Source organism: Lagenorhynchus albirostris, chromosome 18 (assembly GCF_949774975.1).
Source record: "Lagenorhynchus albirostris chromosome 18, mLagAlb1.1, whole genome shotgun sequence".
Taxonomy (NCBI): Eukaryota; Metazoa; Chordata; class Mammalia; order Artiodactyla; family Delphinidae; genus Lagenorhynchus; species Lagenorhynchus albirostris.
The window spans coordinates 25,004,848-25,027,369 of NC_083112.1; the positions used below are offsets into that span (position 1 = coordinate 25,004,848).

At 38.6% G+C, this 22,522-nt stretch overlaps 1 protein-coding gene across 1 annotated transcript in view; it reads left to right on the forward strand.

Annotated features, from left to right (window-relative positions):
• MTRF1 (mitochondrial translation release factor 1) overlaps window positions 1–19,986 on the forward strand; it is a 49,234-nt gene extending 29,248 nt beyond the window's left edge. Inside the window, exons 8-11 of the mRNA XM_060129076.1 lie at window positions 6,222–6,335; window positions 11,763–11,899; window positions 14,899–14,997; window positions 19,491–19,986. Coding sequence (XP_059985059.1) covers window positions 6,222–6,335; window positions 11,763–11,899; window positions 14,899–14,997; window positions 19,491–19,604 — 464 coding nt within the window. The 3' untranslated portion in view covers window positions 19,605–19,986. The remainder of the gene's footprint in view (window positions 1–6,221; window positions 6,336–11,762; window positions 11,900–14,898; window positions 14,998–19,490) is intronic.
• The last annotated feature ends 2,536 nt before the right edge of the window (window positions 19,987–22,522 follow it).

Consider the following 22,522-nt stretch of genomic DNA (forward strand, 5'->3'; position numbering starts at 1 on the left):
GAGATTTCCCTTTCTCTTCTTTGTTCGCACAGCTCCCGGGATTCAGCTTTGGATTTGGACCCGCCTCTCCCTGTAGGTCACCTGAGGGCATCTGTTCCCCGCCCAGACAGGATGGGGTTAAAGGAGCAGCTGATTCGGGGTCTCTGGCTCACTCAGGCGAGGGGCGGGGTGGGGGAGGGAGGGGTTCAGATGTGGGGCGAGCCTGAGGCGGCAGAGGCCAGCATGACGTTGCACCAGCCTGAGGTGTGCCGTGTGTTCTCCTGGGGAAGGTGTCCCTGGATCACGGGACCCTGGCAGTGGTGGGCTGCACAGGCTCCCAGGAGGGGAGATGTGGACAGTGACCTGTGCTTGCACACAGGCTTCTTCGTGGCGGCAGCAGCAGCCTTAGCGTCTCATGCCCGTCTCTGAGGTCCGCGCTGATAGCCGCGGCTCGCACCCGTCTCTGGAGCTCCTTTAAGCGGCACTCTTAATCCCCTCTTCTCACGCACCAGGAAACAAAGGAGCAAGAAAAAGTCTCTTGCCTCTTCGGCAGGTCCAGACTTTTTCCCGGACCCCCTCCCGGCTAGCTGTTGTGCACTAGCCCCTTTCAGGCTCTGTTCACTCAGCCAACCCCAGTCCTCTCTGGGGGATCCGACCTCTGAAGCCCGAGCCTCAGCCCCCAGCCCCCACCCGTCCTGGCGGGTGAGCAGACAAGCCTCTTGGGCTGGTGAGTGCCTGTCGGCACCGATCCTCTGTGCGGGAATCTCACCGCTTTGCCCTCCGCACCCCTGTTGCTGCGCTCTCCTCCTTGGCTCTGAAGCTTCCCCCCTCCGCCACCCACAGTCTCTGCCCGTGAAGGGGCTTCCTAGTGTGTGGAAACCTTTCCTCCTTCACAGCTCCCTCCCACTGGTACAGGTCCCATCCCTATTCTTTGTCTGTTTTTTCTTTTTTCTTTTACGCTACCCAGGTACATGGGAAGTTTCTTGCCTTTTGGGAGGTCTGAGGTCATCTGCCAACGTCAGTAGGTGTTCTGTAGGAGCTGTTCCACATGTAGATGTATTTCTGATGTATTTGTCGAGAGGAAGGTGATCTCTGTGTCTTACTCTTCTGCCATCTTGAAGCTCCTCCTCTCTTTCTCTTTTATTTTACCTCATTATAAACTCATATATTGAACTTCATATATTGACCTCATTATAGACCTATGGATTTTTTAAATTCAATGAGTTATAATCACTATTATTTTTCTTTCTTATTAAATTGAGGTATAGTCGATTTACAATACTCTATTAGTTTCAGGTGTACAACATAGTGATTCACAATTTTTTTAAGTTTTATAGTTTTTATAAGATATTGGCTATATTCCTTTGTGCTGTACAATATATCCTTGTAGCTCATTTATTTTATAAATGTACATTTACTGTACATCTTACTCCCCTACCTCTATTCTTCCCCTCTCCCCTTCCCTCTCCCCACTGGTAACCACTGGTTTGTTTTGTGTATCTATGAGTCTATTTCTTTTTTGCTATATTCACTAGTTTGTTTTATTTTTTAGATTCCACATATAAGTGATATCATACAGTATTTGTCCTTGTCTGACTAATTTCACTAAGCACAGTACCCTCCACATACATCCATGTTATTGCAAATGGCAAAATTTCATTATTTTTTATGGCTGGGTAATATGCCATTGCATATATATACCACATCTTCTTTATCCATTCATCTGTTGATGGACACTTAAGTTGCTTCCATACCTTGGCAATTGTAAATAATGCTGCTGTGAACACCGTGGTGCATATATCTTTTCGAATTAATGTTTTCATGTTTTTTTGGATATACACCCCAGGAGTGGAATTGCTGGATTGTATGGTAGTTCTGTTTTTAGTTTTTTGAGGAGCCTCCATACTGTTTTCCACAGTGGCTGCACCAATTTACATTCCTAAAGTGTATAAGGGTTCCCATTTCTTCACATCCCCACTGATACTTGTTGTTTGTGGTCTTTCTGATGATACCCATTCTGACAGGTGTGAGGTGATATCTCACTGTGGTTTTGATATGAATTTCTCTGATTAGTGATGTTGAGCTTCTTGTCCTGTGCTTGTTGGCCATCTGAATGTCTTCTTTGGAAAAATGTCTGTTCACGTCTTCTGCCTATTTTTTGACTGGGTTGTTTGGTTTTTTTTAATGTTGAGTTACATGAGCTGTTTATATATTTTATATATTAACCGCTTATCATCATATCATTAGCAAGTATTTTCTCCCATTTAGTAGGTTGTCTTTTTGTTTGCCTGTTTTTTCCTATGCTGTGGAAAAGCATTTAAGTTTGATTAGGTCCCATTTGTTTATTTTTGTTTTTGTTTCTTTTAGGAGACATATCCAAAAAATATTGCTACAATTTATGTCAAAGAGTGTTCTGCCTATATTTTCTTCTAGGAGTTTTATGGTCTTACATTTAGGTCTTAAATTCATTTTGAGTTTATTTTTGTATATGGAATGAGAAAACGTTCTAATTTCACTCCTTTACATGTAGCTGTCCAGTTTTCCCAGGACCACTTATTGAATAGAGTGTCTTTTCCCCATTGTATATTCTTACCTCCTTTGTTGCACATTAATTGACCGTAAGTGTTTGGGTTTACTTCTGGGCTCATTATTCTGTTTCATTGATCTATGTATCTGTTTTTGTGCCAGTACCATACTGTTTTGATTACTGTAGCTTTGTGGTGCAATCTGAGGTTAGGGAGTGTGATAGCTCCAGCTCTGTTCTTCTTTCTCAAGATTGTTTTGGCTATTTGGGGTTTCTTGAGTTTCCACACAAATTTTAAAATTATTTGTTCTAGTTCTGTGAAAAATGCCATTGGTATTTTGATAGGGATTTCATTGAGTCTGTAGGTTGCCTTGGGTAGTATGGTCATTTTAACATAAAATTCTTCCAATCTATGAACACAGTATGTTTTTCCATCTGTATCATCTTCCAGTTCTTCATCAGTGTCTTGTTGTTTTCTGAGTTACAGGTCTTTTACCTCCTTAGGTAGGTTTATTCCTAGGTATTCTATTCTTTTTGATGCTATTGTAAATGGGGTTGTTGTCTTAATTTCTCTTTCTGATAGTTTGTTGTTAGTGTATAGAAATGCAACACATTTATGTATATTAGTTTTGTATCCTACAACTTTACCAGATTCATTGATGAGCCCTAGAAGTTTTTTGGTGCTGTCTTTAGGATTTTCTATGTATATTATCATGTCATCTGCAAACAGTGACAGTTTTACTTCTTCCTTTTCAATTGGATTCCTTTTATTACTTTTTCTTGTGTGATTGCTGAGGCTGGGCAGTCACTATTGTTTTTAATGTTCAAATTGTCCCATTTTGGCCCATAGTACCTTTTTAGGGTAGCCCCTTTTGAAATGACCCAATCAGTCTTTGAGTGCATACTTGCTTTCTGCTATAATAGACATCCCAGGCTACCTTGTACTCTCCTGCCTCAGACTTGGAGTCAGACCTGGTTCTTTTTAGTGGGGAATGTATCCAGAAATCAACGTATGGATACTAGGTCTGCTCATTATTACTAAAGTGTGCTTATTACATCAAGACTCTTCAGTGGATATAATTAGGAAATACATATGATTTTAAATCAAAGGTTCCTATTATTATTACTTCCAATTCAAATTTACAGGGAGTATCTCTCCTGCACCTTTTTGCATTTTGTTTTATATCTTTCCACTTGGAGTTAAAATCTTCTTTCTTAATCACTTTTAATATGTTTACTTTTTGCTTTATTATACTATATATAAAATAGTTTCAGAATTTTTAAGTAAACTACTTAGTAATGTTTAACATTTCTGTCCTTAGAATGTAACCCACCAAGAAAGCAGTCAGAGTAGTATGTTCAAAGACCATCTGAAATAATGTTTTTCTGTGTGGTTATGTTATTATTATGGTAAATATTTTGATTCATTTGTTTCTGGTTGTATTTAATTTTTAAGATTTAATTTTTCTTTCTTCTTTTCTCTTTTACTTTTGGTGTTATCAGCATTTATGTGGTTCAGAAATCAAAACCATAGAGTTGTCTTGCTTCCATCCTTATTCCTTCCACCCCATTCTCACCTATCCCCTTGTTGTCTTCATATTCTTGAAAATTAAACTCATTTAGTGAAGCTTCATTCTCCTAAACAGGGCCTTATTCTCTTAATTGATATTTTAAATTCTTTTTATATTAATAAGTCACTGTTTCTATGTTCAGAATTCCCCAGAAGTTATTAGGTAGTTTCTATAACATTTGGGAGAACATGACATATAACATCGACATATTTGCTGTATAACTACTTAATATACTGTAACCACAAGAAATGGGAAATTACTCTTCATCTCTTTAGTGTTTATTGAAATTTTAAGCTAGCCAACACTGGCATATTTTAACAAAGCCTGTATAATCTTTGCACTGTGTAATCTTTTTCTTCACCATATAGTACTCATTTTAGAGGAAACAAAAGAACAACCAACTAAGTTATATATTAGAGTCTAACCTCAACCCTGTTATTAGTGTACTTTTCAAAGAGAATGGTCATACTTGCTGTCTGTCATTTATTGAAATAAATGATAAATGTAGAAGAAAATGTTAGGTCTCCCCTCAAAAACAGCATATTTTGTATATATTTGTATATATATCTGTATATTCACATATAGATATGTATTTCTGTGCATTTGTGTGTGTGTGTATAAATATCAGAAAATTTCCTAAGGCTGTCATAACAAATTACCACAAGCTTAGTAACTTAAAACCACAGAAATGTATTCTCAGTTCTACAGGTCAGAAGTCCAAAATCAAGGTATTGGCAGGGCCATGCTCCCTCCAGAGGTTCTGGGGGAGAATCCTCCCTTGTCTTTTCCAGCTTCTGGTATCTCCATGTGTTCCTTGGCTCGTAGCTGTACAACTCCAATCTCTGGCTCCAAATTCACATGGTCTCCTCCTCTCTCTTCTCTAGGTGTCTTTCATAAGGACACTTGTCATTGGATTTAGGGCCTATCTGAATAATCCAGTATGATCTCCTCTTAACTCAATTGTGTCTGCAAAGACCCTTTTCCCAAATAAGGTTCCGGTGGTTAGAATAGAACATATCTTTTGGGGTGCCTCCGTTCAGTCCATTAACAAGCACACACATACACACACAGTGGATTCTCATTCGCAGTAGTTATGTTCTACAAAGTCACAGTGAATACTGATTTAGTGAATACTGAACTATTTTCTCTAGGGAAAGTATATATACATATCTCACATAGATTATAATCCTAAATCCTAGAAACAACCTATCCTGGTAGATTCTATTTTCTTTATTTTACAAGAGAGAAAATGATGTTCAGAAGTGGTAAGTGACTTGTCTTGAGGCACGTCATTCACAGGTGCCAGCGTTGAAATTCAAACCCTGTCCACCTGGCCCCAGAGCCAGAGCTTCTTGCACTGCCCTGCCCTGCCCCTCCTGTCCTCATCCTCTGTCATCTCTATAGGAGCTGAAACAAGAAAGCAGAGAGTCACCTTGTTGGACCTCACCTGAGAACATGCATGTGTAGAGCAATTTGAATTTTTTGCTGCCCTGCATATGTCTGCAAATGACTGTGAAAGTGCTGCAATAATTGACTTGCGGGAACAAATAAATTCTAGCGAGTAGGTATATTTGCAAATACAGAATCAGGGAATAATGAGGATCAACTTTATATGTATGTATATATATTTTTTAAATATATTTTGTATCTAATGTAGCTTTGTGGGATGATAGATGATGAAACTTCTGAAAGATTACATAACTCAGTGATCTCATAGCATCATAAGTCAGTGTTAAAAATAGCATCCGTTGGGGACTTCCCTGGTGGTCCAGTGGTTCAAAATCTGCCTTCCAGTGCAGGGGACACAGGTTCAATCCCTGGTTGGGGAGCTGAGATCCCACATGCTGTGGGACAACTAAGCCCACGTGCCGCAACTACTGAGCCTGCGTGCTCTGGAGCCCACGTGCCACAACTAGAGAGCCTGCAAGCCTCAACCAAGACCCGATGCAGCCAAATAAATAATTTTTTTTTTTAAATAGCATCTGTTGGAATAGGGAGTTTAGGTTTAAGTTATTTCACCTCTTAGTCAAATGGCTATGACTTAACACAAAATAGTACAGTTTATTTGAAAGATTTGGGATCAATTTAGTATTAAAGTATTTGTTGAGTGTGGAATTTACTCATGCTGTACTTTTTGTTCTAGGTAGATGTGAAAGTGGACCCCAAGGATTTACGAATAGATACATTTCGAGCCAAAGGAGCAGGAGGGCAGCATGTGAATACAACTGATAGTGCTGTCAGACTTGTCCATGTCCCCACAGGTAAGCTAGTCCTTCTGCTTTTGTACTTTTAACTTTTCTTCACATCTTATAAAACTATTTGGCATTTAGAAAGAGTCTTATGTTGTGTCTGGTTCCTTGCACAAACCCTTTAAAGGTGACACTGGGGTCATGGGTCCGAGGTCCCCAAGGTGTTCATATTCCCTTCTGTTTGGAAAAGGAACCTCCTTGGCTGTGTCTATTTAAGAGTGAGGTTCTAAAAGCTGAGTGCATTGGTGCCACTTATCCACTAATAAGTTTCAACTGAAGGGCAGTCAGGTGATTAATCAGCTTTTTTATTAGAGCTCTTCAAATGTCAGCATTTGTAGATCTTTTCTCTTGGGTAGTTTTTCTCCTAAGAAGGATCCTCCTCCAGGACACCTGAGAGTAAGGTCAAGGTCTCACCCTTCAGTAAGCACACTTTTACTTAATCCTTTTTTATTCAGTTATATGCCTCACACTTGCCTTCCTTTGCACTTATTTAGACTCAAGTCTGGAACTTTCCTTATTTAATTCTCTAAAGACTGTACCTCCTGCTTCCTGCAGATTGAGGGAGGGGACTTGAAGATCTCGTTGTTACATAGACTTTCTGTATCTAGTCCCCAAACTGTCAACCCTGATTTCTGGGGTGCCTCGTTAGTGCCTCAATGCCAGAGCCTGTCTGGCCCTCAGCAGGCAGATGGGCTTGGTTCTGGTCAGCATCTCCCTCGACAGGGGGTTCGACCTCACCTTCCTCCTCTCTGCTGAGTCATTTGCCATTCTTCCAGCCTCTTTTTCTTTTTTTTTTCTTTAATTAATTAATTAAATAAATAATTTTAAATTGAAGTATAGCTGATTAACAATGTTTTAGGTGTACAGCAATCCATCCACTTTGTCTTTATATATTGTGTTTGGAGACTACACTCATCATCTCATTTTATTTCAGATGGAGTTTGTGTTCCTGTTCTTGTTGTTTCAGTGCAATTTATAAAAAAATGTTATTGAAGTATAGTTGATTTACAATGTGTTAATTTCTGCTGTACAGCAAAGTGACTCATTTATAGATATATGCGTTCTTTTTTCGTATTCTTTTCCATTATGGCTTATCACAGGATATTGAATATAGTTCCCTGTACTATATAGTAGGACCTTGTTGTTTACCCATCCTGTATATACTAGTTTGCATCTGCTAATCCCACACTCGCCATCCTTCCCTCCTCCCACGCCACCACCCACTTGGCAACCACAGGTCTGTTCTCTATGTCTGTCAGTCTGTTTCTGTTTTGTAGATATGTTCATTTGTGTCTTTTTTTTTTTTTTGTAAATCACCTGGGCTTTCTTTTTTTATATATAAATCTATTTATCTTATTTATTTATTTTTGGCTGCGTTGGGTCTTGGTTGCTGTGTGTGGGCTTTCTCTAGTTGCGGCAAGCGGGGGCTACTCTTCGTTGCAGTGCGTGGGCTTCTCATTGTGGTGGCTTCTGTCGTTGCGGGCACGGGATCTAGGCATGCGGGCTTCAGTAGTTGTGGTGCGCAGGCTCTAGAGCGCAGGCTCAGTAGTTGTGGCTCACGGGCTTAGTTGCTCCGTGGCATGTGGGATCTTCCCGGACCAGGACTCGAACCCATGTCCCCTGCATTGGCAGGTGGATTCTTAACCACTGCGCCACCAGGGAAGCCCTGTGTCGTACTTTAGATTCCCCATATAAGTGATATCATATGGTATTTGTCTTTCTGTTTCTGACTTCACTTAGTATGATAATTTCTAGGTCCATCCACGTTGCTGCAAATGGCATTATTCACTCTTTTTATGGCTGAGTAATATTCCATTGTATACATGTACCACATCTTCTTTATCCATTTATCTGTTGATGGACATTTAGGTTGTTTCCATGTCTTGGCTATTGTAAATAGTGCAAATAAACATAGGGTTGCATGGATCTTTTCGAATTATAGTTTTGTCTGGGTATATGCCCAGGAATGGGATTGCTGGGTCATATGACAACTCTATTTTTACTTTTCTGAGGAACCTCCATACTGTTTTCCATAATGGCTATACCAACTTACATTCCCACCAGCAATGTAGGAGGATTCCCTTTTTTCCACACATTCTCTGACATTTATTATTTGTAGACACTTTTTAATGATGGCCATTCTGACCCGTGTGAGGTCGTTTTTGTAGTTTTGATTTTCATTTCTCTAATAGTTAGCAATGATGGGCATCTTTTCATTTGCCTATTGGCCATCTGTATGTCTTCTTTAGAGAAATGTCTATTTAGATCTTCTGCCCATTTTTCGACTGGGTTGTTTGTTTTTTTGTTACTGAGTTGCATGAACTGTGTATATTTTGGAAATTAAGCCCTTGTCCGTCTCTTCATTTACAAATATTTTCTCCCATTCTGAGGGTTGTCTTTTTGTCTTGTTTATGGTTTTCTTTGCTGTATAGACGCTTGTAAGTTTGATTAGATCCCATTTGTTTATTTTTGCTTTTATTTCTATTTCCTTGGGAGACTGACCTAAGAAAACATTGGTAGGATTTATGTCAGAATGTTTTGCCTATGATCTCTTCTAGGAGTTTTATGCTGTCATGTCTTACATTTAAGTCTTTAAGCCATTTTGAGTTTATTTTTGTGGACGGTGAGAGGGTGTGTTCTAAAGTTGTTGGGTTTTTTTTTTATAGATTTATTTATTTATTTATTTTTGGCTGTGTTGGGTCTTCGTTGCTGCGCACTGGCTTTCTTTAGTTGTGTCGAGTTGGGGCTACTCTTTTTTGTGGTGCGTGGGCTTCTCATTACGGTGGCTTCTCTTGTTGCAGAGCATGGGCTCTAGGCATGCGGGCTTCAGTAGTTGTGTCTCACAGGCTCTAGAGAGCAGGCTCAGTAGTTGTGGCGCACGGGCTTAGTTGCTCCATGGCATGTGGGATCTTCCCGGACCAGGACTTGAACCCATGTCCCCTGCATTGGCAGGCGGATTCTCAACCACTGCACCACCAGGGAAGCCCCTAAAGTTCTTTATTGACTTTCCTTCTATAAGAAACTGTAAAAACCTAGAATTATATACATGAGCAAAATAACAGAAAACATCTAAAACAATCCCCAACAACCATTTTTGGTATGTATCTTTGGTGTATATCCTTTCAGATTCTTTTCTATGCATATATAAATATATCCTTTCTCACCAAAAGTGAAGTTATAATGTTTGTAGCTTACCATAATTTACTTAAGAAATCCACAAGTTGTTGAATACTTAGTGTGTTTTACCTAAACCCTGTATTCTGTATTATAAACAGTAATAATTAGCTTAAGATGAATTAAAAATTAAAAACAAAGTAAAAGGTGACCAAATTTCTGAAAAAAATGAACTAAAATACTTTAAAACATTAGAGGATTATAAAACCACCCTGGGGACATCCCTGGTGGTCCAGTGGTTAAGAATCCGCCTTCCAATGCAAGGGACTCGGGTTCGATCCCTGGTTGGGGAACTAAGATCCCACAGGCTGTGGGGGCAACTAAGCCCACGCACCACAAATAGAGCACCCACGTGCCTCAACTAGAGAGCCCGCGTGCCGCAACTAAGACCCGATGCAGCCAAAAATAAAAATAAATAAATAAGTGAATTTAAAAAGTAAAATAAAATAAAGGCACCTTGAGAGCATAGATGGTGTCTTATTCAAAAAGAAAAAAAAAAAACATTACACCCTGGTCAGCCATAAATTACTAACTTTGCAAAAGTGACTGATGCTTATATTGCCAGACTACCTTGGGCCAATTTTTTACCCACTTAGATGTGGTTCTTGGACCTAAAGAGGACTTAAGTCTTACCCACAAACCTTTTTTTCAAAGTCCTTTTATAATTTTTTTTAACAACTCCAGCACCTTGTTTCAACATATTCTACCCCTCCCCTCAGTCCTCTATTCCTGAGGGAGTATTTAACAATTAAATACTCCTCTACAGAAAATGTAATAAAATAGATAATGAAGTGGTTCCCTCAGGAATTACTGAGCTGGTGAGTAAGAAAAGGTCTGGCTTGAGCCACTGGATGAGAACAGTGCAGGTATATAGACAAAGTCAGTATGGGTCAGCTAATAAGAGGAATTTGGAACAGATCTCATGACTGTCTGGTTATCTTGAAATGGAAACTTTCATATTCCTTTGGGTGCTGAAAAAAAGGATTCCTGATTTAAGAGAGCTCCAGGCAAGTGCTTGGAAGACGTGAGCAAGCTGGTGCCCCAGCCCAAATGCATGGCTGCAATAGAGCAGTCAAGAAGTAACATTGAACCAATAAGGGCGAAGCCTGCTTAAAGTTATTAGCAGGTGTGATTGTAGCTTATTTAGACAGGGTGAAAACATAGTTTGAAGAGTAGAATTTTATAGAACTTTTAAAAATCTCCAGCAAAATAGTTACTGCCTTATCAGTGCAACTGGCCTAAGCTAAGAGTGTTTTTGGTTTTTGTGATGCAGAAAGGAAAGTACCTTTCACCTCTAGTGTACCTGGGAGCAGGATTGGATATAGACCTTCAGAGTGGTAGCTGCAAAGTTAAGAACACAGCCTGAAGTCTCAAGAGTCACCATTTCGGGGCTAGATTTGGGCTGGTAACTGGGCTCCACAGTGAGTCAACCCACCCAAATCCGGAAGTCGACTAACCCAAACATGTGCAGTTAGATATGTTGATTAGCTAGATTTAGAACCAAGACAACTGAGAAACGTTCACTATAAACTCTTCCTTTTAAAGAGTTTGGGTAGTTTCTTTTTATTGGTTTCTATATATAAAGTCTTTTTTTCTTTTTCCTGTTTTCTGTTATTTTATTTATTTATTTTTGGTTTATTTATTTATTTATTTTTTTTTCCGTACGTGGGCCTCTTACTGTTGTGGCCTCTCCCGTTGCGGAGCACAGGCTCCGGACGCGCAGGCCCAGCGGCCATGGCTCACGGGCCCAGCCGCTCCGCGGCATGTGGGATCTTCCCGGACCAAGGCACGAACCCGTGTCCCCTGCATCGGCAGGCGGACTCTCAACCACTGCGCCACCAGGGAAGCCCTCTGTTATTTTTTTACTTGAAGTATAGTCGGTTTTTACAATATTATATTAGTTTCAGGTGTACAACATAGTGATTCAATACCTTTACAGATTATATTCCCTTTAAAGTTATTACAAAATAATGGCTGTATTTCCCTGTACTGTACAATATACCCTTCTCATCTGAAATACCTCATTTAGACATCAGAATCTAAAGAGCTATCTAAGCAATTACCATCATGACCCAGGAATAGTTTCTGGAGTGTGCTAAATCTAAAATGTTTTTCATCCTTTTCCTGATTAGCCTTTCCCCCTTTAAAATGTTCCTCAGTTCTATCTTTTTTATCAGTTTTATTGTGATATAATCGACACCTCATCTCTATTCTAATTTGATTTGTGGAGGCTCCAGTTTATCTCTGATCCCTGTTATTTTTCAGGACTTGTAGTAGAATGCCAACAAGAACGATCACAGATAAAAAATAAAGAAATAGCTTTGCGTGTGTTGAGAGCTAGACTCTACCAGCAGATTATTGAGAAAGACAAGTGTCAACAACAGAGTGTGAGAAAACTGCAGGTAAGATTTATTGAGTGAAATAACTTAATGCCTCTGTACAGAAAGCCATCATTTTATGCAGAAAATGGAGTAAATATTCTTAATAGAATGGAAATATCTTAGAGCACAGGAAAACATGCTCATTTGTAAATAGCAATAATTTAAGACTGACTGGTTATGGCTAAAATTGGACATGCCAGTTTGGAAATAAGTAGAGGAGATATGTGTAAACTAAAAATTGTTTCCCAGTTGTTTCCCTCCAGTTTTAGATCATAATTGTCTTTAAAGGAAATTAGTGTAAAAGACAATTCTCTGGAAATTAAGAGATTTTTCAGATTTTTAATTTAAAAACCTATGCTTTTATTATTGTATAACTATTTTCTTTCCTACATTAAAAAAAAATTATTTATTTGGTTGCACCAGGTCTTAGTTGCAGCAGGCAGGCTCCTTAGTTGCGGCAGGTGGGCTCCTTAGTTGTGGCATGCATGTGGGATCTAGTTCCCTGACCAGGGATCAAACCCAGGCCTCCTGCATTGGGAGCGTGGAGTCTTATCCACTGCACCACCAGGGAAGTCCCTATTATTGTATAACTTTATGTGGGATCAAAAATATATGGCACTGCAAAAAACTGGTAATACTGACTGCTTCTGATACAGTCTGGGAACCAGGAGTAGAAGAGAGATTAATTTTTTGCTATATACCCTTTTGTACTTTTTGAATTTTGTACTATATATGTTTATATTATTATTTATACAAATAGATAAATAGATAAGTTTTAAGCAAAATGAATAAATGTCATTGTCTTAAGTAAACAAAGGGTTGTATGATTTTAAACTCTAAAAAGGTAAACTTTGAGAGAAATTGGAAGAGACAGTGGAACCTAGAAATAACTGTGCTTTTGTGTTATTTGCAGGTAGTTTATACTACAGTAAATTTGGAAGATTTTTGCGGCCTGTTAGGAAAATTAATTGTATAAAACTAAACATTAATTATTCTTTTCACCTAGATGTCCTAGTCCTTCACACTTTTGCCCTTCTTGTTTCCCTTACCCACATTCTAACTTGCAAGTAGTAAAAGTGACAGGATAAATAATTTATTAAGCCTCTATCTGTGGTAATCCCAGCCTGTGGCACAGCATCAGTATACACATTTGCAGATAGGAATGCTCATTTACAAAGCATTACTTCTTGGCAGCTAAGTGATAACATAAACACTGTCAGCTCTGCCACATTTGATTTAATAAAAGACATTGGGTTTTACTTGCCGTTTGACATTTTGGCATCAGATGTTTCACACAGTAATTTTCAAAGTAAGTATTCAAGATCGGCCTTATGTTGATTGTGGGCATGTGTGTCGTCTTTAGTGGTCTGGTTTTAAGGGGCAGAAATGACCTCCGTGTCTCTCAATTAACTTGTCCATCTGTGTGAAATTTTTTAGTAGATATTTCTGACACTTAGGAGTTTTTCTTCAGCTAATATATACAGTAGCTTTTATATGGAAGGCATTATGCCAGGTTCTCAACCCTGGTTCCACTTACCACCTAGAGAGCTTTGTAGATGTCTAGGCCCCATCCCCAGAGATTCTGATATAATTGATCTGGGTGGGATCCTAGGCATAACTGTGTTGCCTTGGGATAGTAGTTTTCAAACCTGGCTGGTTGCAGAATGGATGGCCTGGGGACTGTTTTAAAAATACATAATCCATGATTCAGTATATCTTAGGTTAGGTTTTGGAATCTTTCATTTAAAAATATTCCCCTGGTGATCAGCCATACTTAGGACTTCAGTTTCATATTGTTTGCTTTAGAAAGTAAGTTATAGCAATCTTTTTCTTTTATCTTAAAAAGTGAAAGTGAGATACCTGTAACTTATATAATATTGTAGCAACTATGCTTCGATGAAAATAAATAATAAAATAAATTTTAAAATAAAAAGTGAAATAGATAACTAATAAGAACCTGCTGTATAAAAATAAATAAAATTCAAAAAAAAGTAAAAAAATAATAAAAAATAAAAAGTGAAAGTGAGTGAGAGAGGGTGTTGTGTGCATTGTATGTGGGGGGAGGGAGGGCAGATGAGCAGACTAAGAATACAAATAACCATAGCAAAAGGCAAACTGGTGTGCGGTGAAGAAGATTCCAAGTGCGTGGGGTTTTGAAGGAGGAAGATAACATATTTCACATTGGGACCAGGAAAGACAGAGATGGTAGGAGAGTGTTAAGGAAGGGCACCCCTTGAGATGAGGTTTAAGCAGAGTTGACAGACTTGCACATAATTATGGTATAATAAGTGGCATTATAGAGGTTCATATAATTTTCAGAAATAATGTTGAGGAAGTTGGCCATATTGTGAAGTACCTTGAATACTGAGTTGAGTTGTGTCTGCCTAGTAGACAGGAAGGAGCCAAAGAAGGAAATGTATCAGAAAGCTGGGCTTTAGGAAAGCTAAGCAGGGCACCACAATGTAAGCAGAGAAATGGAAGATTAATCAGGAGATTTTTACAGGAGTGTAATGGAAGTCATGAGTCCTTGAATGATAGACAGTAGAAATGGAAAGGGCAGGATAGAAGAAAAGACCCTTGAAACCACTGGAATTGGGCAGTTAGAGAACGGGATGAGCTGAAGTTCCTTTCACGGTCTATATCACAGCCTGGCAGATAGTAAGCTACCATGAAATGTTTGTTAAAGTGTAGGATGTCAGGTTTCCTACTTAGATCAAAGGGAACATCATTGTAGGGTCATTTATAGAAACCAGCAGGAAGAACTGACTGAGGTAGAAAGATAATTTGGTTTTAAATATTTGGAGTTTGAGGTACCAAAGAGATGTTAATTCTTATAACTGAGCTTTACAGACCTGTAGTCTTAATAAGTTCTGCCCATTCTTATTCCTTGTCACTTTGTGTATATGGATTTAGAAAAGATTTAAACTGTTAAAATAGAAAAGTCATTTACAAGCACTGTTTCTGTTGTAATAAAAGTAATTATAAAGTTAAAATATGAATTGCTTTTTGTTATGACACAGGTGGGAACAAGAGCCCAGTCAGAGAGAATTCGGACATATAATTTCACCCAGGATAGAGTCACTGACCACAGGATAGCATATGAAGTTCGTAATATTAAGGTAATACGAATGAGTATGCTTTATGTGCCTTTGATTTTCAAAGAAAGTATAGTCGAATTCTAGAGAGTAATCTCTGAAATATCACCACGTAATTTAAAAGCATTGAGATAGATTATATTAGTACCCCAAATTTGTGAACATTTTTATTAGTTTGCTAGTAAGAAATATGGTCTTTATGCCAGTATGAAACAGCTATCTTTTAAATTCCAAATTCTTTGTTATGTAATCACAATGTATTAATGTATTTTCAGTACATGTCTATCACTTTTCTATTACCGACTACCAAATTACTGCAAATTTAGTGGCTTAAAGTAATGCCTATTTATTGTCTCACAGTTACTGTAGGTCAGAAAGCCAGGCACGACAGAGCTGAGTTCTCTGCTCTGGGTCTCCCAAAGCTGAAAGGGGCTGGCCAGGCTGCATGCTTTCCCAGAGCTTGGAGTCCTCTTCCAAGCTCAGGTGGTTGTCGGCAGTATTCCATTTCCTTGAGTTGTAGGAGTGAAGCCTCCATTTTCTTGCTGGTCGTCAGCTGGGTGCTGCTCTCAGCTCCCAAAGACTGACCACAGTTGCTTGCTGTCTAGTCCCCTTCGTGTGCCCTGTCCCATTGCATCTCTTACAGGAATGGCCTTTTTAAGGGCTCACCTGTTTAGGTCAGGCCTACCTGGATACTATTCCTTTTGATTAACTCAGAGTCAACTAATTAGCCATCTAATCACTGGAGTGATAGTCCAGCATATTCACAGCTCTGCCTGCACTTAAGGGAGGGAATTTTGCCAGGTGTGTACACCAGGGGCCATCTTAGAATTCTGCCTACCACAATGTGTGTCATTTCAGGTGTTACAATGATTCTGTTGGGGGGGAAAAGACCCTGTCAGTTTGGTTTGAACATTCACCTAACTAAATCCCATGTCGTTGGGATCACTGACAGTCATACATTAATGATGAAGCACAGAAAAATTATTTTTCCTTCCATTGAAGGGGAAAGTGAACTGGTTCCCATAAAGACTGTGTGGATAAGGCAGAAGGTAGAAGGTTTTGATCCTTGTCCTTGGTGCTGTGTGATACCTCGGGCTTCTTTCACTTGATTCTGTCTCATTCTGTACACAAAAGTAAAGTCCTAGTTTTACAGAGGAAATGTCTGTGTTTTTAACATACTTAGAAATTTCTGTGTATCTTATGCCACTTCCTCTGTCTTTGCAGCAATTTAAAGCTGTCTTGCCTAAGAACATCATAGCCTTGTTGAAAAAGAAAATATTTAGTAGCTTCCCTTTCCTCAGGAAACACACAGTAATAACCAAACATGTTTGGCCATACTGTTCTAATTACACCATAGCCTTTCAGTTGTTTTTCTCGTAGTGGTGATGGTTTTCCATGAGACAGCCACATTCTCATGACCAGTAATACTTTTCAGAAGAGCACATAGGTGCTCAGCATAGTATTCAGTCATGAAGCAGAGGCAGATTAACTGGCTTTTATAGTTATAAAATATCTGACGTTGGCCTAAATACTAACACGTTATTACTAACTAAACTAGCATGGCAGACTCAGAAAGAGTAAGGACAGTCATATCGATATGCTCTACAAATCACTGATCAACTTATTGGAAAGAAAGAAAGTGCTCCATATTAGTGAAGGGAAAAAGTTTGAAAATGGTATAAAAAAATGTTGCAGCGAAACGTTAAAATCTGTATGCAGGACAGGAAAGAGACTAGTCAGACTGAATAATTTAGGAACTGAAGAGTTGCAGATGAGGCAGGAAAAGTGCTGAAGGCCTTAACTCCAGGGCCGCCACCACAGGACAGAATGGAAGGAGTGGAGAGGAAAGAAAGTGGGTGCCTGTGGGACTCTGCTCAGCTCTCCTCCCTTATTCTAGAACCTGGCCTTCTCCCTACTCTGTCAGTTTGGTTTGAACATTCACCTAACTAAATCCCATGTCATCGGGATCACTGACAGTAATACATTAATGACGTATTACATATTAATAACGTAATACCTGGCCTTCTCCCTACTGCGTCCACATAGTTCCTGACAGAGCTGCTATGTTCCTACATGATCATGATTTTGACCCAAGACAATAATTGATTTGTTGTGGGGGGGGAAATCCAAACAAGCCCCAGTCAATGAGTTTCTTCCCAGGATTTTTAAACTAGAGACAAAGATGCTCATTCTCTTGGTGGATGAAGGTGAAATATGTAAAGCTTACAAGAGGTTAGAAGCCACATTTCCAGCCATGGGGAGAAAGCAGTCTTCAGTGAGAGAAGAATGAAGCTGATATATTGAAAGGAGCAAAAATGGGAGAACTGGATGCAAAGAATCCTGATGATATGAATCCCCACATTCATTTATTCCTGAGGCCCAGCTTCATTCCCAGGGTGGAGGCAGCAGCCCTGTACATTCCTGCCCTTGGTTCTCTGAGGTCACTCAGTATGCTTATTATGAATTCCCTTGTAGCTAATTTTACTTGTATTTGTATTTATGTAGATAATAAGCACAGACTACCATGTAATATATTATTTTGTATTTTTATTCTGTTTCCCAAAGTTCTTGTGCAGATTCCTTAGCATCAGCCTATCTCCTGCCCTGTATTCCAGTTACACTGGAAATTTACCCTTGTCCTGGGCTTTCAATGTATTTTGTTTCCATACCTTTCTTCTTACTCATTCTTTTGACTGAAATGCTCTGTTTGTCTCTATTTGGAGAAATACTATTCTCTTTTTAACACCTAATTCAAATTTTTCTTCCTTTATTTTTTAATTTCTTGCACTGTATTATGCTTATGTATTACCTAGGTCTCCCAGTAGATTGTGAGCTTCTGAAAGCTGGGAGCTACAGCTCCTTCATATATTTTTTAAAATTTTTGGCTGCATTGGGTCTTCATTGCTGTGCGTGGGCTTTCTCTAGTTGTGGCAAGCGGGGGCTACTCTTCATTGCTGTGCGCGGGCTTCTCTTTGCAGTGGCTTCTTTTGTTGCAGAGCACAGGCCCTAGACACGCGGGCTTCAGTAGTTGTAGCACACAGGCTCAGTAGTTGTGGCTCGTGGGCTCTAGAGCGCTGGCTCAGTAGTTGTGGTGCACGGGCTTAGTTGCTCTGCGGCATGTGGGATCTTCCTGGACCAGGGATAGAACCCGTGTCCCCTGCATTGGCAGGTGGATTCTTAACCACTGCGCCACCAGGGAAGCCCCAGCTCCTTCATCTTTGATCTTTGTATCGCTAGCACTCTGGTTAATCCAACTGAGCTCTAAATGTGATGTGATTATCAATAAGAGTAATAATCCTTTTAACATAACTTCCAGATGGTGAAGTCACATTGGCAATATCATAATAATTTGAGCTTACAGGCACACTAATTTTAAAAGCAATTTTCATATTATGTTCAAAATGGTATAAATCTTAATTTTAAAATTTCATCATAGTGCTCTTGCTTTCTGTTTAATTTTAAAGTTTAATCGACATCTTACTATATGCTGGTGTTTTGTGGAATACAAAGATAGTAAGGCATATCTTTTCCCCTACAGTTTAATTTGAAAGAGAAATGTGTACACTTAACCTGAAATTTAAGTTCAAGACCATTCAAGAAAGACTAAATATAAGATTAGTTCATGCCTACATCTAAACTTCAAATGTTCTATGTTCCAGATGCCAACATTAAAATATTTCTGTTAAGCCAATGTCTGGATTTTTAGCATTTCCAAAATAGGAGGCTGTGCTAATTCACTAATCCCAACAACTCTATTACACAGAACCTTTATAACACAAGAAAGGTACTTGAAGTCATTATTTTACTCATTTCTCAGAGAGAAGCCTCAGGGAAGACTGCAGGGAAGTCTTAACTGAAACAGTTTCCACCCAATGGAATTATTTGGAGGTTAACATGAGAGAGGTTTTCTCCTCAATTTTTTATTTTGAAATGTTAAGCACACATGTTTAAAGACTAGTCCATATATATATATACCCTATACCTAGATGCAACAGTTGTGAACATTTTGTTATGTTTGCCTTCTCTTTCTCCTCCACTTCCCCTTTCTCTCTATAGATACACCTGTGTTGCTACTGAAACATTGGAAAGCAAGTTGCAAACCTCAAGACACTTGTCCCCGAAATATTTCAGTATAAATATTTTTCAATTACACAGGACTTGTAGATATTAAAACTGCTGTATTTCTAATTTAAGAAAAAACAGAACTATTATAAACCACTTACGGATTAAATAATTTGAATTTGGATGGTTGGCTAATTTAAAAATGCTAATTTAAACAATTTAAGTAAGAGTTTAATTCCATTTACTCTTTTGGGTTCACGTTTTACATAAAAAGGCAAAATTAACTAGGGATCCTCCCAAGTTAGCAATTGTGTTCATTATATTGTAGATTAGTAATCTTTTGTTGCTATTAAATAATAACTTTAAAGAAATGAAATAAATATATGCTTAATTCTTTGTTTTGTTTCTCCTTTATTTCTAGTAATCAGGTTTTCATAGTAACTCTCTTTCACCAGGAATTTTTATGTGGGGAGAAGTGCCTGGATCAGCTAATTCAGAGATTGCTTCAATCAGCGGATGAAGAAACCATTAATGAATTTTTGGATGAAAATCTTAAACCAGCAAAATAAATACTGATTTATAATTTATTATTATATAAATGAAATGGACCTATGTCAAGAAGCAGACCGAGGTAGGGAAATCTTTATGAAAGTTGATAAAGAGCAGCTAAAAATACATGGTACTCACAAAAATATTTTTTAATGAATCCAGTCACATTTCTTGACCTAAGTTTATTTTAGGTTTCCTGTAAAGTACAATCCAGCTCTTCAAGTAGAAACAAAGCGTGCATTGTTGAAAAGAGAAATAAAGTATTGAGAATTGACTATGTGATGTAGGACAGATCACTTGTTCTCTTTATATGCCTTTTCTTTTAACCATCTATAAATTAATTTAGACACATTTCACATCTGTTACTTCAGGACTTTGCCCGTGGTAAAATGTAGTGATATAAATTTAGAAACTTGTTTGTAAACTCCTATTTAAAGACAAAGTACTATTAATCATGTTAAAGTTAGGACTTAAACTGCTACTTTTATTTTTGATTTTTTTTTTTTTTTTTTTGCGGTACGCAGGCCTCTCACTGTTGCGGCCTCTCCCGTTGCGGAGCACAGGCTTGGGACGCGCAGGCTCTGCGGCCATGGCTCACGGGCCCAGCCGCTCTGCGGCACGTGGGATCTTCCCGGACCGGGGCATGAACCCACGTCCCCTGCATCGGCAGGCGGACTCTCAACCACTGTGCCACCAGGGAAGCCCTAAAATAGAGTTTTAAGACCAATTGAATGATTTGGAGGTAAAGATGAGAGAAATTTTTTCCCAAATTTTTATTTTGAAAATTTTCAAGCACACAGAAAAGTTTTAAAAATAATTTTTAAGAAACAGTTCAATGAATATTTTATCATCTAGATTCAACCATTGTTAATATTTTGCCACATTAGCTTTTTTTGTTTCTCTGTACACACACACACACACACACACACACACACACACACACAGAGTGGTTGCTGGACTATTTAAAAGTTAGTTGCAGATCTTATAACACTACTGAATGTTTCATCACATCCTAGGAAAAAGGACATTCTCATACAAAATTATAACTCCATTATCACACCGATTGTATATCAATAATAATAATATAATAATTATATAATATGATCTAATAGCTATTACATATCAGAATTTCTTCAGTTATCCCCAAAATATCTTTTTTTTAGCTGTTTTTGTTTGTTTTGTCCAATCCAGGATCCAACCAAGACTTACACATTACATTTGCCAGTATCTCTTTAGTTTTTGGATTAATCCCCCAAGTTTTTTTCCGTATGACATTGACCTTTTGAAGAGTCCCACAAGGTTGTTTTGTAGAATAGTCTACATTCTAAATTTGCCTGGCTTGCCCTTAATGTACTATAAAGTAAAATTATGTCTAAAGATTAATTAAATTCAGATTAAACACATTTGGTAAGACTACTTCACAGGTGATGTTGTGATATTGTATCATATCAGGAAGTTCCACTATTAGTGATACTAAGTTTGAAAACTGTCAAATCTCTCCATTGTAATGGTACATGCTCTCCTTAATAATCAGTATGTAATCTGTGGGGTAGTACTTTAGCATCATATAAACATTTGATTTCTCATTGTGCAAGACAGCTTCTGAAATGACCCCAGTGACCCTGTTCCTGGCATTTCATGCACTTGTATAATCTCCCCTTGAATGTGGACCAGATTTATTGACTCTTTACTAACAAATAGAATACAATAGAAGTGGTGGGATTGTCACTTTTGATATTAGGTTGTAAAAAGACTTGCTTCTGGCTCTGTCTCTTTTTTTTTTATATATATAAATTTATTTATTTTTGGCTGCGTTGGGTCTTTGTTGCTGCGTGCGGGCTTTCTCTAGTTGCGGCGAGCAGGGGCTACTCTTCTTTGCAGTGTGTGGGCTTCTCATTGTGGTGGCTTCTCTTGTTGCCGAGGCTTCAGTAGTTGTGGCATGTGGGCTCAGTTGTTGTGCCTCGTGGGCTCTAGAGCGCAGGCTCAGTAGTTGTGGCGCACGGGCTTAGTTGCTCTGCGGCATGTGGGATCTTCCTGGGCCAGGGCTTGAACCCATGTCCCCTCCATTGGCAGGCGGATTCTCAACCACTGCGCCACCAGGGAAGTCCCTTAGCTGGAATTCTTTTTTTTTTTTTTTTCAATTTTTATTGCAGTACAGTTGATTCACACTGTTGTGTTAGTTTCAGGTGTACAGCAAAGTGAATCAGTTATACATATCCATATATCCACTCTTTTTTTTTTTAGATTCCTTTCCCGTATATGCCATTACAGAGTATTGAGTAGAGTTCAGCTGGCATTCTTTAAAGAAAGCTTTCCTTTGTCTTTCCTCTCACTTTCTCTGAGTTGAGAGATAATTTAATCCTATTTGAATCGATATCATGATTCATGATTTCCCTAGGGGTAGGCATTCCCTCCCCCCGGCCCCCCCAATAATTGATGTCTTTGGAGAATCTGCTTTAATTTGAAAGAATGTTGAATAGGGAGTTTGAGTGTTAAAGTTAGAAACACAGAAACTGATTTTTGTTTTCAGGCATTTTATGTAACAGAAACGTTTATTCAAGGAAATGTAAATATTAAAACATTGTGTGAAACAAGGCAAAATGAAGATAGTCTAACTTAACGTATTTCCCAAACCTCTGTATTTATACAGATCATTTGGGAAACTTGCCGTAATACAGATTCTGATTTAGTAGGTCTGGAGCCTGTGATTCTGCATTTCCAGCAAGCTCCCAGGTGACGATGGATGATGATGAGCCGCAAACACCACTTGGAGTAGCAAGGATCTAGGACATCTGTTATTTAATTAATGAGTACTTTCTGTTGTTACACACTTTATTTTTGTACAGTGAGATTCAGTTAAACTCATAATCTTGCTTTATTCAGATAGACCTTTAGTCTCCTAAACTACAAAGATAAACTTGACATTTTTAACTTTAGT